Source organism: Manduca sexta, chromosome 24, assembly GCF_014839805.1.
Source record: "Manduca sexta isolate Smith_Timp_Sample1 chromosome 24, JHU_Msex_v1.0, whole genome shotgun sequence".
Classification (NCBI taxonomy): Eukaryota; Metazoa; Arthropoda; class Insecta; order Lepidoptera; family Sphingidae; genus Manduca; species Manduca sexta.
This window is the reverse complement of record NC_051138.1, coordinates 10115253-10130624: the sequence shown is the minus strand read 5'-3', so window position 1 is coordinate 10130624 and position 15372 is coordinate 10115253. Positions and strand designations below refer to the sequence as shown.

The 15372-nt window shown below is 34.3% G+C and overlaps 1 protein-coding gene across 1 annotated transcript; it reads left to right on the top strand.

Annotated features, from left to right (window-relative positions):
- The first annotated feature begins 1552 nt into the window (after positions 1-1552).
- On the top strand, positions 1553-15192 carry LOC115445415 (ethanolaminephosphotransferase 1). Its single transcript, XM_030171674.2, has 9 exons — positions 1553-1887; positions 2020-2088; positions 2514-2706; positions 7284-7410; positions 8877-9006; positions 12367-12524; positions 12681-12861; positions 13083-13265; positions 13629-15192. The coding sequence occupies exons 1-9, from the start codon at positions 1837-1839 to the stop codon at positions 13689-13691; spliced, it is 1155 nt and encodes a 384-aa protein (XP_030027534.1). The 5' UTR covers positions 1553-1836; the 3' UTR covers positions 13692-15192.
- The last annotated feature ends 180 nt before the right edge of the window (positions 15193-15372 follow it).

Below are 15372 nucleotides of genomic sequence, written 5' to 3'. Positions count from 1 at the left end.
ACATTTTAGAAAAATCAGATGTGTGTGCCTTGGATTATGAAACTGCGGACATTCGTGTCGACAACTCCGTTCAACTCCCAACTAGGCTATCGCTCTTCTCCTTATTACTTACTACGTATTTATTTCGTTTCCTATTACCACAGCTAATATTAACCAGATACAGCTCTGCACTAGAAAGAAGCAAGAAAGAATAATTTCTTATCGCACTATATGTGATGTATCCATATTATATATAGGTACACATAAAATAAACACTAAGGAGTTATACTAATAATATCATTTCATTTTTGTCCTTCGTCGTTTTTGTAACATTTGTCTCATCACAACTCGGTGTGATATTTGATTTTTTGTAAACTAAACATCTCTCACGGTATCTATCTATCATGTTCGAGATGACAACGATGAGGTGGTCAAGGTGAGTTCCAGCCTTCGGGCCTACCTATCTAGTTCAATGTTGTATGAATTTACTAGCATTTAATTAATATAATATAGGCTAAACAACATTACGTTATGATCAATAGGAGCCGAGCATCAATGAAAAATATTGCAAAAATGGGGAACATGTTTTGTTCCTTTTGAAAGCTCCCGTTGCGTGCGCCGCATAGGTAAATAGTTATAGTCAGTTAAATTTAGGCAATAATAATGTATGACGGAATTGATCCTCTTAAAAAGTTCTAAAAATATGGTATGAAACAAAGTCCCCCACCGCATCCGGTTTACAAACTTCATATTGTATGACATGAAGTTTGTAAACCCTCTGTTACGCTTATTCTTTTGTGCCGGGTTTTTTGGTTGTAATTTACTGCTTACCGCTGGAGACTTACTTAACTTGCCCCCCATATAAGATAGTGGTCCTTGAACTTGGCTAGATACCAATTACTAAAATATATCATAATTGTCTTGCTAGATACCCTCCGTAACTCAGTCTCTCAACTCCATGAATATTTATTATCATATCAAAGATAACAACTTTTGGCCGAGAATAAGGAATTAATGTTTTGTATAGGAAACTACTCTTTTTAATTATTTAATTAAAAGAATTTATTTAAAAAATAATAATTAAGTTTTCTCTAAATTGAACTCTTCCACGGTGCCGAAGTTTTCTTTGAAACGATAAGATAGAAACACAACTATACTATGACTTAACATCTTATGTCTCATGAAGGCAAGCGCAGTAAAAAACCAAACAAAATTTGTTATTCAAGGTGTTGGATGGTGTTTCTACTGTTTACGGGCGGTAGTACGGCTTACCATCAGGCGAACGGCAAGCTCGTCTCGTCATTAAAATAAAAAAAACTCTTCTGATTTTTTGGCATGCATAAAGGCTTGAACTAGCATCCATTTTTCAGATCTGAAATCTTAGTTCAGATTTAGAGTACATTCCGGATGTATAAGCCCCGATCAATTTGACATCTGTGATCACAGATGCCATAAGCGAGGTTTCATCTTTAATTTGGAGGGATTTTATCGTTATAGTTGGGGGAAACTTTTGGGGGCAATAAATGCACCGTAAGTACGGTATAATTACTATATTTTGGGGTCTTCAATACAGTTTGCAACACTGTCTGCGACTTGTCAATGTCAATAAGATAAGGCAGGGGCCGATTCACTGTTTTTTCTAGTTTATTGGTCCCTGTTTTTAAATTCGCAGTTGTAATCTTAGAATGTTCCTGTGATGTTTTGTATGTGTTAAAAGAAAGGCACCATATTGTGATTCTGTGTAAAAGTGAAATACCTACGTAAAATAATATTATCTTTACTCCTGTTGTAAAAAAAAAACCAATTGAAGAATGTATTTATTTTATATTACCGTGTAGCGCTATAATTTCTATCATCATGGCTCGTTTCCTGTCGGAGGAGCAATTGAAGGGGTTCGAAAGATATAAGGCAAGAAATTGATGAATATTTCCTAAACAATATAAACTTATTACAAATTTTATTTCGTTACATAAAAAGATTAATTATATTTTGCCATACATAAATATGTGACTTTTATTAATTTTTCTTTAATATTTTCAGTACAATTCGGTAGACACAAGTGTGCTTAGCAATTATGTTATGCACCCATTTTGGAACTGGTGTGTACAGGTGGGTGTGTTAAAATCACTAGTATCCTCTTTCATTATTTAATAAAAATAGGAAAATTTTACAATATTATTTTATTAACATGTTCAATTGCATGTGTACAAAAATACAAGTTCATAATTAAGTATTCCCCTTATATTTGTATAACTATTTAAACCTCCTTTAGACCTCTTTCACAACTTTTGAATAAATGTCCAAATACAAAAGTCACACTAAACTATGGTCCCAAATAAATGGTAATAAATTAAGAACTATATACAAAGCTGTTTAATATGACAAACGTGAATTAAAATTCATTTAAAACTTGTGAAATAAGCTGTTACTGAAATATTTTTTAGTGTATAAAAGTATTTAAATTGAAACTAACTATCACCTTTATATATTTAATAGTTTGAGCACTATGAACTAACTAGTAAAATTAATTCCAGTTTTGTCCTGTGTGGGTGGCACCGAACTTGCTAACATTTTCCGGCTTCCTACTGACTGTTCTTAACTTCTTGCTGTTTTCATATTATGATTATGGATTCCACGCTTTGACTGAAGAAAATGTCACAAACGACCACATCCCCTCCTGGGTATGGGCAGTCTCTGCAGTAAACCTATTTGTAGCATACACATTAGGTGAGTTATTATGTTTATACATCATATTTTTTTTATAATTAACATATAAAAATATTAGTCAGTCATAATCATATTAAAGCAACTAAATGTATTTCAATGCACGATTCACTATCTTCTTAAAAAAACTAGTGAACATGGATGCTATAATAATGGATAAGGATGTGGAAAAAACAGAGCAGTTAACAGACAATAAAAATATTTGGATATTAATAATACCCTTTAAATCCAAGTCACAAATTTGTAACATCCAATGTAGCCCATTGAAAAGTTACATTTGGGGTTGTGTTTTTTAGAGGACGCAATTTTATTTTTTAGAAGTGTAGGGGGGGTCAGTGTAAAGCTACAGCCAAGTTTGTGGGGTCGCCACCCTTGTCCCACGGCCGCCATCTTGGGTTGAAATGGTTTTACGATGTATCTCTTAAACTATTTATCTAACAAAAAATTATAAACATTTTTGTTGCAAATTAAATTCTCTACAACTTTGGTCCAGTAACTTGTGTCGTAGAACTATAAATAAAAAAGTTATAAGCAAAAATGTTAAGCAATTGCTTCATCTGTCCCAAAGCGATTCAGGATCCAAGTAATTCGCGTACAAGCCGACAACCGCGGGTTTGTGTTGTACGTATTATGAACCTTATAAACACACGTTCTGATGACGTTGCAATGGACATTGCTTAACATTGAATTTCTTAACATTTTCGCTTATAACTTTTTTATTTATAGTTCTACGACAAAAGTTACTAGACCAAAGTTGTAGAGAATTTAATTTGCAACAAAAAATGTTTATAATTTTTTTTGTCAGATAAATAGTTTAAGAGATACATCGTAAAAACCATTTCAAACCAAGATGGCGGCCGTGGGACAAGGGTGGCGACCCCACAAACTTGGTTTTAGCTTAACACTGACCCCCCCTACACTTCTAAAAAATAAAATTGCGTCCTCTAAAAAACGCAAGGTAAGGCCTAAAAAATGTAACATTTCAATGGACTAATGGCATAAATAGTTACCAGAGTATTCATCATCATACAACACGGTATGTATAGCATGGTGTGGCGCCGCGTAGGACACGTGAACTTATAATACACAAGAAACTGTTTTTTTTTTTGTACTAGAGAGATCTTGAGTTCGAAATCCTATAATTTGTTTTTGTGTTATTAGTCCGTCGGTACATTCTGGAATGTGAGTGAACCATTATGACGATTTTATTACCATGTGTTTGCTATCCAGCAGTATATAACAAAAACATACCAGCTGAATAAAAAAAACAACGAAACATTAAAGTCTTTCGAGTTGACTCTTATAAACTCGTATTGTGTTATACAACTTATTTCGTCCTGTACGATATTTATATTTTAATGTTTAAACATGCTTTATTTATTAATTAGTAAATCATTAAAGATATTTTACTAACAATTATTGTTGGTATCACATTCCTTAATATTACGATAAGCGCCAAGTTGTCCTATCAAATGCACTAATAACATAACTGCGTCAATAGCATCAATTTATCAATGACCATGTGCGATCGTATGATGTCCGGCTTCTTGAGATTAAATATTGTTAGAAAAAAAATTGATTAGGCGCATACATTGTTTTTATACAATACAAATAATACTGTATGGTTATGCAACACCTATGATCCATGGGTCAATTGATTAATTTTATGTTAGGTTAACATAGGCCATAAAGCCATCACTGTGAGGTTTCCGTAGCAAGGCGACGAATCCTTAGGTCGTTTTGGGGGGTCTGTAATGAGGTTTGTTGTGCTATTCTCAATAACATAACAGGGATAAAAGGTCAGAAGCGGTTCGGCTCATAGAAATGGACCTAGGTACAAAATCAAATAACTCGGCATTAAGATTATCCCACCGCGCGGCTTTGTTACACATTCCGTGTCATTGACGATAGTTCGTCACATGTGATACAGGAAATATTATAAGTGCGCACATGATGATTACTAAAACAATCTTTATAAATTCTTAGATTTTGCTCTCCCATGCCTCTGCTTGCTAAAGTCCTTTTCCTGTATAAAACACCCCTGTGAATTTTTCCCGAATATATATGAATAACCTATTCGTAAATCCAGGACTACATCTTAACCTGTGCCCAATTTTATATTATAAATCTACTAAGTAGCTTCTGCATTATTTTCTAACAATATCCAAATATTACCTACCCCAAATATTAATCTTTCATACAATTCTCGTATGATTACTTACCTATACTAAAATAAGTTTTAGATAAATCTTTTTAAGATGAACATCTCTGTATGAATATTATTTCGCAAATATTTTTCAGTAAGAAATAACGATATTAATAACGCATAGGTAATAGGCATATCTGATATTTCTGTACGAGATAATTCCACGGTTATAAATATTTGAATGCTGTTGTTGCTAACCAATTTACTTATCGCGAAGCGATAAATCTTATAAGAAAATGTAAATTACGGTAATACGTTAAATTCAGACACGTGCTAAAAACTCCATATGTTGCGGAATATTATATTTTTGGATATATTTAGTCCTGCATTCAATTATGATGACATTTGCAAAGAAATGTCATCATATCTGGTAATTGTTTTTTTTATCCCAATGGATAGGGTTATAACTAGGTACCTATAGTTCAAAATAAGAATGAAACATTCTCATGGTTTATTTTTTTTTAGAAGATTTCCATCGGGCATTCGCAGATGAGATTAATGAGCATTATTCTAATGTTTACTTAGATGTGCCCTTTATTCGTTAAATCTACAACAAGGCTCGGCAATATATTATTTCGAAAATATAAAATATTGCCGCTACTTTAATTTTTAAGGCTAATTCAAATGCGGTTTTTTCTGTATCGTGACTATGTAGTTCAATGAGTCGCAAGTCGTGACGTATTGTATACACAAACACTTAACAATCACTAGGCTCAGTTATAACGATAAATTTAAAATTTATTTTCATTATGAATAACACTCTCGATGTTGATAATACATAGCCCTCAGAAATAACCTTATCCCTAAAATCTACTTCCATTTCTCTGTACACAATACCCACTCCTGTCACGGCGTCATCTCTAACTAGATAAATTCGCCAGACTATTAGTAAACATTAAACTAAGTAATATGAATACACTATCAGTTATCTAGTAAAAATATCACGCCCGAGGACATTGGACATTGAACATCGTTCAAGCCGAGGGATTGCCGAAATTATTTTCGTAACACGTAGAGTATAATATTTTGAAGATTAAATTTTATAACAAATGTCCAAGGAACTAGGATGTGTTGAAACACACGCTACTTCATTATAATGTAATATCGATACGATACGACACGTTAAAATTAACATTAGATAAGAAAGGGCACAAATAAGAATGAAAGATCATGTGCCGGCACTCGCATGATGATTGTACGCGTATGTTGTAAGTTTGTGATGTTACATTTTAATTGCTGCGTGATCTTGTTTCTTGTCGCTACAAGGATATGGGTCAATTGGATTGTCCTATGGGGATAATTCCATAATATTTATAAAATTATATCCTAGCCAATGTAATATTTCTTGACAGTCACCTTACATGAAACTGAAGTACAGTATTTTTTCAAATTTTTAAATTAAGTAATTGGTCGCTAACAAGCACATTGTGCATTACATGTACGATCTTTGTGTTAGAAGAATTCAAGGCTACCCTGTCGGTGTTTTGATGTAACCACTAACAGATGTTAAGCCTTCTAATGCGAATTTTCTAGTCTATGACTCTATACCTATTTAAAATATTGTAAAGACACAAAATTTGTAACTTTGGTTTAAGAAGTAGGTAATCTATGAAATTTCTGATCGAATTCTGTGCACTATTCTTGAATGCTCTACGTAATTTTTAATCCTGGTGGTGTGCGTGACGCAGCGGAACTTTTATTTCAACGAAAGTCTTCCACGCCAGCAATAAAATAAGTATAATGAGTACAATATATTTTTTTGTATAGAACGTCAAAATGTTCATTCGTCTGTACTCCAACCTGCATATTATGTATAAGTGTTACTTACAATGTAGAGTTCAAGGAAGGCGTCTGTAGTTTACATAGGATTGACGCAATTTTATATGTAACTCCTGCTTGTAACTCTACTCGCATAAAAATCCGTTCTCGGGATAAGTGGTTTCACTTGTATTAAATGAAACGACATCCGGAACAGCATTCGCTTTTTACTAACACTTCCACTCGCTTTGTGAAATGTAACAATAAGCTATCTACTCCGTTCACGTGATGTATTGAGGATATGTCGTTTTAGAACATTGATTAACATATTTATAAAAAATAATGATTTAAAGAAACTTATCAAATTCTCATAATTATTTACTTTTTCAAAATATTGTGTATATTACTAAAATTAATACCTACACGACACTTAGCAAAAGATTCAAAAAGGTTCAAAGTTATACGATTGCTAAAGAGCACCATAATAATATGACATCATAAATAGACGAACAAGTCTCGCAATAATGTATGACATGACACATTTCCCAAAAAATACTTCCACGCACACGCATACATGTCGTGTACTTGAGTGTGCATGCACGGTATTGTCTTGCAGACGGCATCGATGGCAAGCAGGCGCGTCGCACCGGCACCAGCGGCCCGCTCGGAGAGCTCTTCGACCACGGCCTGGACTCCTACTCCGCCGTGCTCATCCCCACCTGCCTTTACAGCATATTTGGAAGGTAGACCGCGTTTTCTTCAATACTCTTAAATGTGTACCTACTTTTACTTCTGTGCAAGATATTTTCTAGGATTAAATTGGCACTCACAGATATTACTTACAAATTAGTAAAAAAATATTTCAAAAAGTATTAGTACTTCTGGAGGTCACTGTTGATTGTGCGTGTCACCGAATTTCATGATTTTTTATTTTTGGTTCTAAAGAACTCAGTGAGTAAAGCAGTATTTTTTTATCCCATCATAAATGACTATCTCAATTGAAAATATATTTATACCTACTGCCAACAATGTCCATACCTATATTACTGTACAGTCATTTTCAGTTAGGTAACATATTAATTCACCTAAGGAATGATGAGACGTCAAAAAAATAATTGTAATCTATTCTATTTTTGCAAATTTTAAGAATTTTCCGCCTTGCTGTCTTTTAAAGCTGATTTTAGCAAAAATAGCCCCCATGAAGGGCTATGTTTTTTTAATGAATATGTAAGTTGTGAGTTTGGAGAAGTTTTTGACTTACCTTAGAACCACGTAGTCACCTGTTTAGATTATTAATTTAAAGTAGATTTAAGTCGTAATTCATAAACCGTAAGTTTTTCAATTTATACCGATATTTTCATAATTTTCATTAAAGTTACGAAGCTCACTGTTTTTAGTCACAAAAGTACAACCAATTAAAATTTAGTTGCAACAAAAAATCTCGAATAAATCTTGTACTTTTGAAAAAAAGCAACATTTAATTGTTGAAATCGTAAATTCTCAAAAATTCTGAAAAATATTCATAACTAGAAAACTATGAAAAATCGCAGAACATACATGGGGGTGATTCGAATAAACCAAGGGGTGCTCTATCTCTGGACCTCCGCTTGACACTAATTTCTGGGACACCCTGTATAATTATTGATAATAAATTACCAATTATTTCTGCGCACATTGTAACTAATATGAAACACACGGAATCTTCTCAATGTAAATGTTACGTGAGCGGCGACTTTAACTATGTAAAGAAATTGTTCATAATGAATTTTATGTTCTTTGATCGATGCGACCGTGACACAAGGTCAATTAGGTATTATAATTTATAATTGTTAGCTTTCCTCGCATACTTGCAAGTATTAATGGCAATTGAATAGTACCTAATTGTCACGTGAGCTATATCAAAATGCTAGTTTTAGAAATGTAAACAACTGGTTTTGTTTTAGACAATAAGCCTCAATAGAAGTACCTACCTATAAAATTACTTTACGAACAACAACTTTACGCTGGTTGCCAACCGAAATTATGCTGAATTCGTATACCTCAGCTCTTCTCTTCTGGTTATTTACGAGCGATGGTGATCTTTGGACTCTGATCACACTTCAAGTGACCTAATCGTTCGTTTGCTCTAACCCTATATAAAATATCCATAAAATTACCTTAATTATGAGTAAATAACGCGAAGTCATTTTTAATCTGCTATTATTTTCAGAGACGAAGTGAGCCCTCTCAGGTTCTTCTTTGTAATATGGAACATATTTATAAATTTCTACCTCACGCACTGGGAGAAATACAACACCGGCGTCATGTTCCTGCCGTGGGGTTACGACTTCACCATGATCGTAAGTTGATATTTCAATGCACCGCTAATTGTACCAAGTTAGTACATTGCTCGCTGCTCCTATTTCACAAATAGACTTATACCCGTCCTCGTCGACCGACATATATAATTTACAGTGGCGAAGCGTCTATACAACTCGATTCCCACCGGCTTCCCTTTTAGCTTCATTAAAGTTGGCTTAGTTTATGTTTTCTGTTAAATTGGCAGCGATAGACACGATCTAAGACATTTCTTTTGCCTCGGGTTACCTTTTAAAAGATTCCACCCTCCGCCACTGATAATTTAATATGACTCCCAACAGCATGACATTAAAGCGATGCTGTGTTGCAAATTGCTATACAAAAAAGAAATTGGCGTTAGGTTTACAACGACGTGATTTTTCCTTTCTATGTCCGTTTTGCCGCTGATGTCTATTTAGGTCTAGCTATAAAAAAATATTGATGTAAAAGATGATAATAGAAAAATATAAAGTTTCTTGGCTACGTTATTAATGTCTACAGAGTATGGTTGTAAACAACCTTCTTTGCCGCAAAACAAAAAAAATTGTTTAGGATTCTTAGCATTGTAAAAAGATGGAATGAGTAGGATACTTGTATCCACCCGAGTAAAGACCACCAAACTAAAAGTGCAAGGCGCGCCCTAGTAGCCCAAGTAAGTGAGTAGCGTTTTGGGATCAGCCTATGTGTATCTTCAAACAGGCCGGCGTCATTTATTCATTTATTTACTAATCAAGACACAAAACAGGATACACCCCATAAAAACAATAAAATACTAATTAAAAAATATAAGTACTAAACTATACTCCAAAGCATGTCTCCTGATCCAATTCAGACAAGTTTGCTTGTGTGTATCCATACATATACAAAACTGCTTAATACATTAGATCGAAAAAAAAACTATAATATGTATATACACAAATGTAAAGACGACGACAACAAAATTTTATTAATTTGACAGTCTTATAACCATCGGTATAATATTATGTGCTACGTACTGGATTTGGCGTTCCGAACATTCACTGTGTTCAACTGATTTGAACTGATATCCATTTAAACTGACTTTAGTATGGTCAATATTGACAGTTTGTGGTTGTGTACGGAATGGCGCTCGTGTATACAAACTGGAGTCTGAATTTAAACCTGGATTTGAATAAAAAATATTAGTCAAATATGTAAAATTATTTGTTGTTCAAGTGAATAAATAGGTTATAATAGTGACGTTTTGGTTACCATTTTAGTTCAGATTTTGAACAAATAGTTTATATGGACGTTCGTGTCTATAAAATATACGTCAATGTTTATAGCATTCATTAGCAAAAATCGTGGGAATCTGCCGTCCAATCGAATATCGAGACAACCGAACAAGCTTGCCAATTCATTATATAGGCCACACATTCCAACAATAGGATTGTAAAATAAGGTGTTACTCCTAAATACATCAAGCGAGATTAGGTAGTAGGTATTAGGGATATAAATCTTATATTAAAATTGATTAAAGAGAGGAAGTTGGGTAAGTCTATGCGGAAATGAATAATTTTGTGGAGATAAACTGTGTCAAGAACCTTACGTCGACTATTTAGTCTTTAGACTTTAAATCTCGCCAGTGTAGGACGTTACACTTAGTCCAATACTACATCGATAGCTTAAGATTTTTAGGAACCTATTTTGATTGCCATCAAGGTGTTCTACGTGAACTCAGTATTACATAGAGACCATATGACTTATCCATATTCTAGCACAGATTTTAAAAAGCTGCAAGAGCATACCTCTAGGCTATTTAAATGGTTTACCGGTTCGAATAGCAAAACCAAGTAGTTTGTATGCTTCATTCACAATATAGTTGTAGGGGTCTCTGAAAATGAGCTTTGGATTAAAAATTGTTCCAAGGCAGCGTCAAAGCCTTTGCGAGCTAAAACGAAGACTAACTAAGACGTGACCGCCAATATTATAAGGAAAACAAGTATTTTTATTTTATTTTTTAATAAGGGACGGTAAAGCATTTTTGTTTACGTTAAGCGACGTTTTGTTTACAATACATCTATCAACCTTCAGGTTCATGTCATTTTGTAAACGCAAACATCATTAACAGAATCAACTTATTGAGTATATTTTCAAATCATCAGCGTCAAGAAAACAGGGGCTAGATAATTTTTCTACTAAATCTTTAATAAAAATGACAAAATATCGGATCCTTGAGGAACTTCAGATGAAACAACTATTTCAGATGATAGAAAGCCTCTAACTGCTATCAACTGACAACTGAGTGAAAGATATAAACTTAATATTCAATGTTACAAATCTCCACTAATAACGAGGCGTAATAACTAAGGAGTTCGTGGTTAATCTTAGCAAAAGCATCTGTGTATATAACATCCATTCATATTAACACATTAATTATCGTACCATGCTCGCTGGTTGACACATGAGACGAACGTGGCTGTATAGATGATCATAAACAAGTGATTCGAACACTGTAGGAAATGATGACATTACACTAATTGGCCGATAATATCCGCAGACACTTATCGCCAAACTTTTAAATAAGAAATATAATGTCTTCTACAGAGTTGGAAACGTGCCTGACATAAGAGATTTGTTGAAAAGTATATGGTATTGTATACAAAGTTCCTTGACACAGGTTTATAGCAAACTAGCGATCCGGCCCGGCTTCGCACGGGTGCAATGCTGATACTGAATACACTACAGAAAAACTGGGATGGTTGTATATAAAAACATAGCGGCCCGCTCTGGCTTCGCACGGGTATAACATAACAAAATAACCGTATTTCTCCACTATTTAATGGATGTTATTATACATATAAACCTTCCTCTTGAATCACTCTATCTATTAAAAAAAAAAACGCATCGAAATCCGTTGCGTAGTTTTAAAGATTTAAGCATACAAAGGGACATAGGGACAGAGAAAGCGACTTTGTTTTATACTATGTACCGATAAGTTGGAATCCCCGGAGTAATTGTATGACTGTCGAGGGTTAAAAATCTCTCTTCAGTCAACTCTATCTGGATCCCATTTCGTTTGCAATCAGATGCATTGAGATCACTTTTCGATGCCAAAGTAAAAAATTGGGTAAGGGGAAACAGTGAATATAGATAGTATTCATTTTTAACCGACTTCAAAAAACGGAGGAGTTTATCAATTCGACGTGATTTTTTTTTTATTACCGTTTATTTGAGAGCATAAATTAAAGGATGATTTTTTTAGTTGGTCGCCTTATACATTTATGTAACGAGTCGGATTTACTCATAAGATGTGAAAAAGGTCTTGTTAAGTTGTCTTTAAGTTGGCTAACTTGTTAACATTGTACAAATTTGAGCTCACTAGTTCAGTGCGTATGTGGCAGGGCTCGTGCCTGCTGCTGCTGGTGACGTCGGCGATCGGTCCGCGCGCGTGGCACGTGGCGCTGCCCGGCGGCCTCACGCCCGGCATCGTGTTCGAGTTCGTGCTCTACTTCTCCGCCATGCTCACCAGCCAGACCGTCATATTATGGAATATTTACAAGTTCGTATTTACTTTATATATCTGTTTTATAAAGTGGCTGTATAGTAAAATTAATTATTAGTATTTTTCACCATTTAAAAGTATGAATAATAAATCTATTCAACCGTCATAATTGTTTTTTTTTTTGTCATTTATATACTATCGCGACGTTTTCAGATCGTATCGTGACAAAACCGGCAAGATGCGTTTGTTCTCCGAGGCGGTGCGTCCGCTCGTGCCGCTGTTCGTGTTCTTCGCGCTGAGCACCACGTGGGCGCTGTGCTCGCCCTCCGACATCATCAACCGTGGTCCCAGACTCTTCTACATACTTACCGGGACAATCTTCTCTAACATCAACGTAAGATTTATTGACTCTTGTATTCATCGGCACTTGTATGATGCCGGCAAACAACTTAGCACACTATCGTTTTGCTTCAGTCTAGCTACACTTACATACAAAAAATCGACTAATATTTAACATAGAGATTTGCTTATTAAGAATATTCTTGTTGAAATGTTCACGGCTTAGTTAAAAGTATATTCTGTGTCAATTCAATATGGATTTGTGTTGTATGGTAGTGCCGGCTGATAGTGTCGCAGATGAGCGACACGCGGTGCGAGGCGTGGAACGGGCTGGTGTGCGCGTACGGCGTGTGCGTGGCGTGCGCATGCGCGTGCTCGTCGCCGGGCTCGGAGCTGCTGCTGCTGGCCGCCGCCTGCCTGGCCGCCTCCGTCGCGCATGTGCACTACGGCGCTAGAGTGGTCAGATACTTATTTACATTCTTTTAAAGCGAAAATAAAGACCCTGCAATTGGGCGCACCACTTTTTAACTTGGCATTATCAGTATAAAAAAGAACTATATTTTACCACAACATGAGGTTTTTATTTTCCTGTTCAGCCTATACTGTGTGTTGTAAACACTTCTTTCTTAAAGGGTGAATCTTATTCAATTAAATATTATGCCTAACATCCAATAATCTTACAAATTGTAGAAAACGCCACAGTAAAGTTGTAGGTCTCCAATTCAAATTTCTGTAATGAATTGCCTTTGAAGGATTCCTAAAATAGGACAATATCTAGATATGGCATTTAAATATATACTCAGATGCAACTTTATTTTTCAGGTGCAAGAAATGTGCGTGCACTTCAAGATTGATTGCTTCCACATCAAACCAAAGACAAATTAATATTAATAATTGTAGCCTTATCCCTCACACTAGATACATTATTTTACTTTTTATTGTATCCCTATGGTAACTCATAGTAAACCTAGTAATTAAATACTAGGTAATTTATTCTAAAATATTAAAATTATATTTATTATTTTCTTTCTCATTAGTTATTGTGTACATAATTCTTTTGTAAGTTGTCCCAGTGGTAAACCATTGTGCCAGTCTTTGATGGTGTTATTTCTTTATATTTTAGGGATTGAGGACCAAATTCTTTAAGTTATGTTGTGTGTATATTTTTAGTTGAACTGTTCTTTATAGAACAGATGTTAAGTATGCAAGTGCAGACCTCGTGATTTTTACCCACATGTTACTAGCTATACTAGTCAGACATTATTTAATTTTATAGTCATCAGTCAGTCAGTTCACCTGAATATTGGTAAATGTATGAATAGATATTGCTTTTATTGTCTAAGTTAATTTTACCATGAAATAACTCTACCAACTTTACTAATGTGATACAAAATATGTTATGTACTCAGCAAAATTATTTTTTACTTTTATGCCAAATATAAAAAAATAATTTTTGTATACTAAGTTTCAAATATGTAAAATGATGACTGATATTTCATTTATACTCATTTGCGCCTTACGCCACGTTTGCCATTTGGAATAAAATTTATCAATTTGAAATCAGTTAAAGCGGAATTTAGTACATAAATATACTGATCTATCTTGTTCCAATGGAGGTCATTATAACATTTACTGAAATTTCAATTACATTTACAAGTACGATATACTAGTTTTAATATTGATCTGACATTTTAATCTCAGTAAAACTAATTGTTTAGATAAATTAATGCCATCTCAAGTTGTATTAAATAATCTCATAGTTTTCCATGTTTGTAGTAATAGGTAGTCTCTGTTAGTACTAGAAGTGCGTGGGCATAGTTTAATTTGTAGAGAGTTACTAAATGTCGAAATTTGTTGGAACATAATATTAACACATTGACTGCAGTGCCATTACAGTGAACTATTTCATGTGTATCAGTGTGACCACCAAACAGTCAAGGTGTCCGGCATTCGTTTTTGGCGCGTTAGTGAGTGAAACTGTCTTCAGACATCACACAAGTATGTATGTTAGCCATACATACTTGTGTGATGTCACAGTCGCGAGCCGCAGTCGGCGTGTTAATTAAATATATAATTATGTTGTTAACTGACATTTGTTCCAAAAAAAATACTCTCATAGACATAAGACTGTAAATTATTATGCAAACAAGAATAATTTATTACCGACTTTTTTACTATATTGATGTGTGGCTTACCACAGACCTAAATATTATTTGCTCAATGTTTTGTAAGTACGCCTATTATTGCAAGTGACATGTTGAATAAAGTTCATAATGTGAACGAAGTTTTGCTCCAAGTTTTTACACAGTTTTATTCAGGGTTAAGTCCTGAGCTACTTGTAAAGCCAACTATTGTTATTTCTCAATAAAATTTACTATACACAGGATTTTATTTTTTCCATATATCTATTTATAACTTAGAAGTAAACAAGTCACCTAATGTCAAATGACCTTAACTACTGTCAAATACCACTAAATATTAGTTGCACTGCCACCATAAAGGAATAATAAGGATTTGCGGTGAAGGCTTGCCTATATTATATTAAAAGCTAAGATATACTTGGATT

Coding starts and splice junctions, on each gene's coding strand:
- LOC115445415 (XM_030171674.2), top strand. CDS start 1,837: ATGGCTCGTTTCCTGTCGGAGGAGCAATTGAAGGGGTTCGAAAGATAT. Junction 2,707..7,283: donor ATTTGTAGCATACACATTAG/GTGAGTTATTAT, acceptor ATTGTCTTGCAG/ACGGCATCGATGGCAAGCAG. Junction 13,266..13,628: donor TGCACTACGGCGCTAGAGTG/GTCAGATACTTA, acceptor TTTATTTTTCAG/GTGCAAGAAATGTGCGTGCA.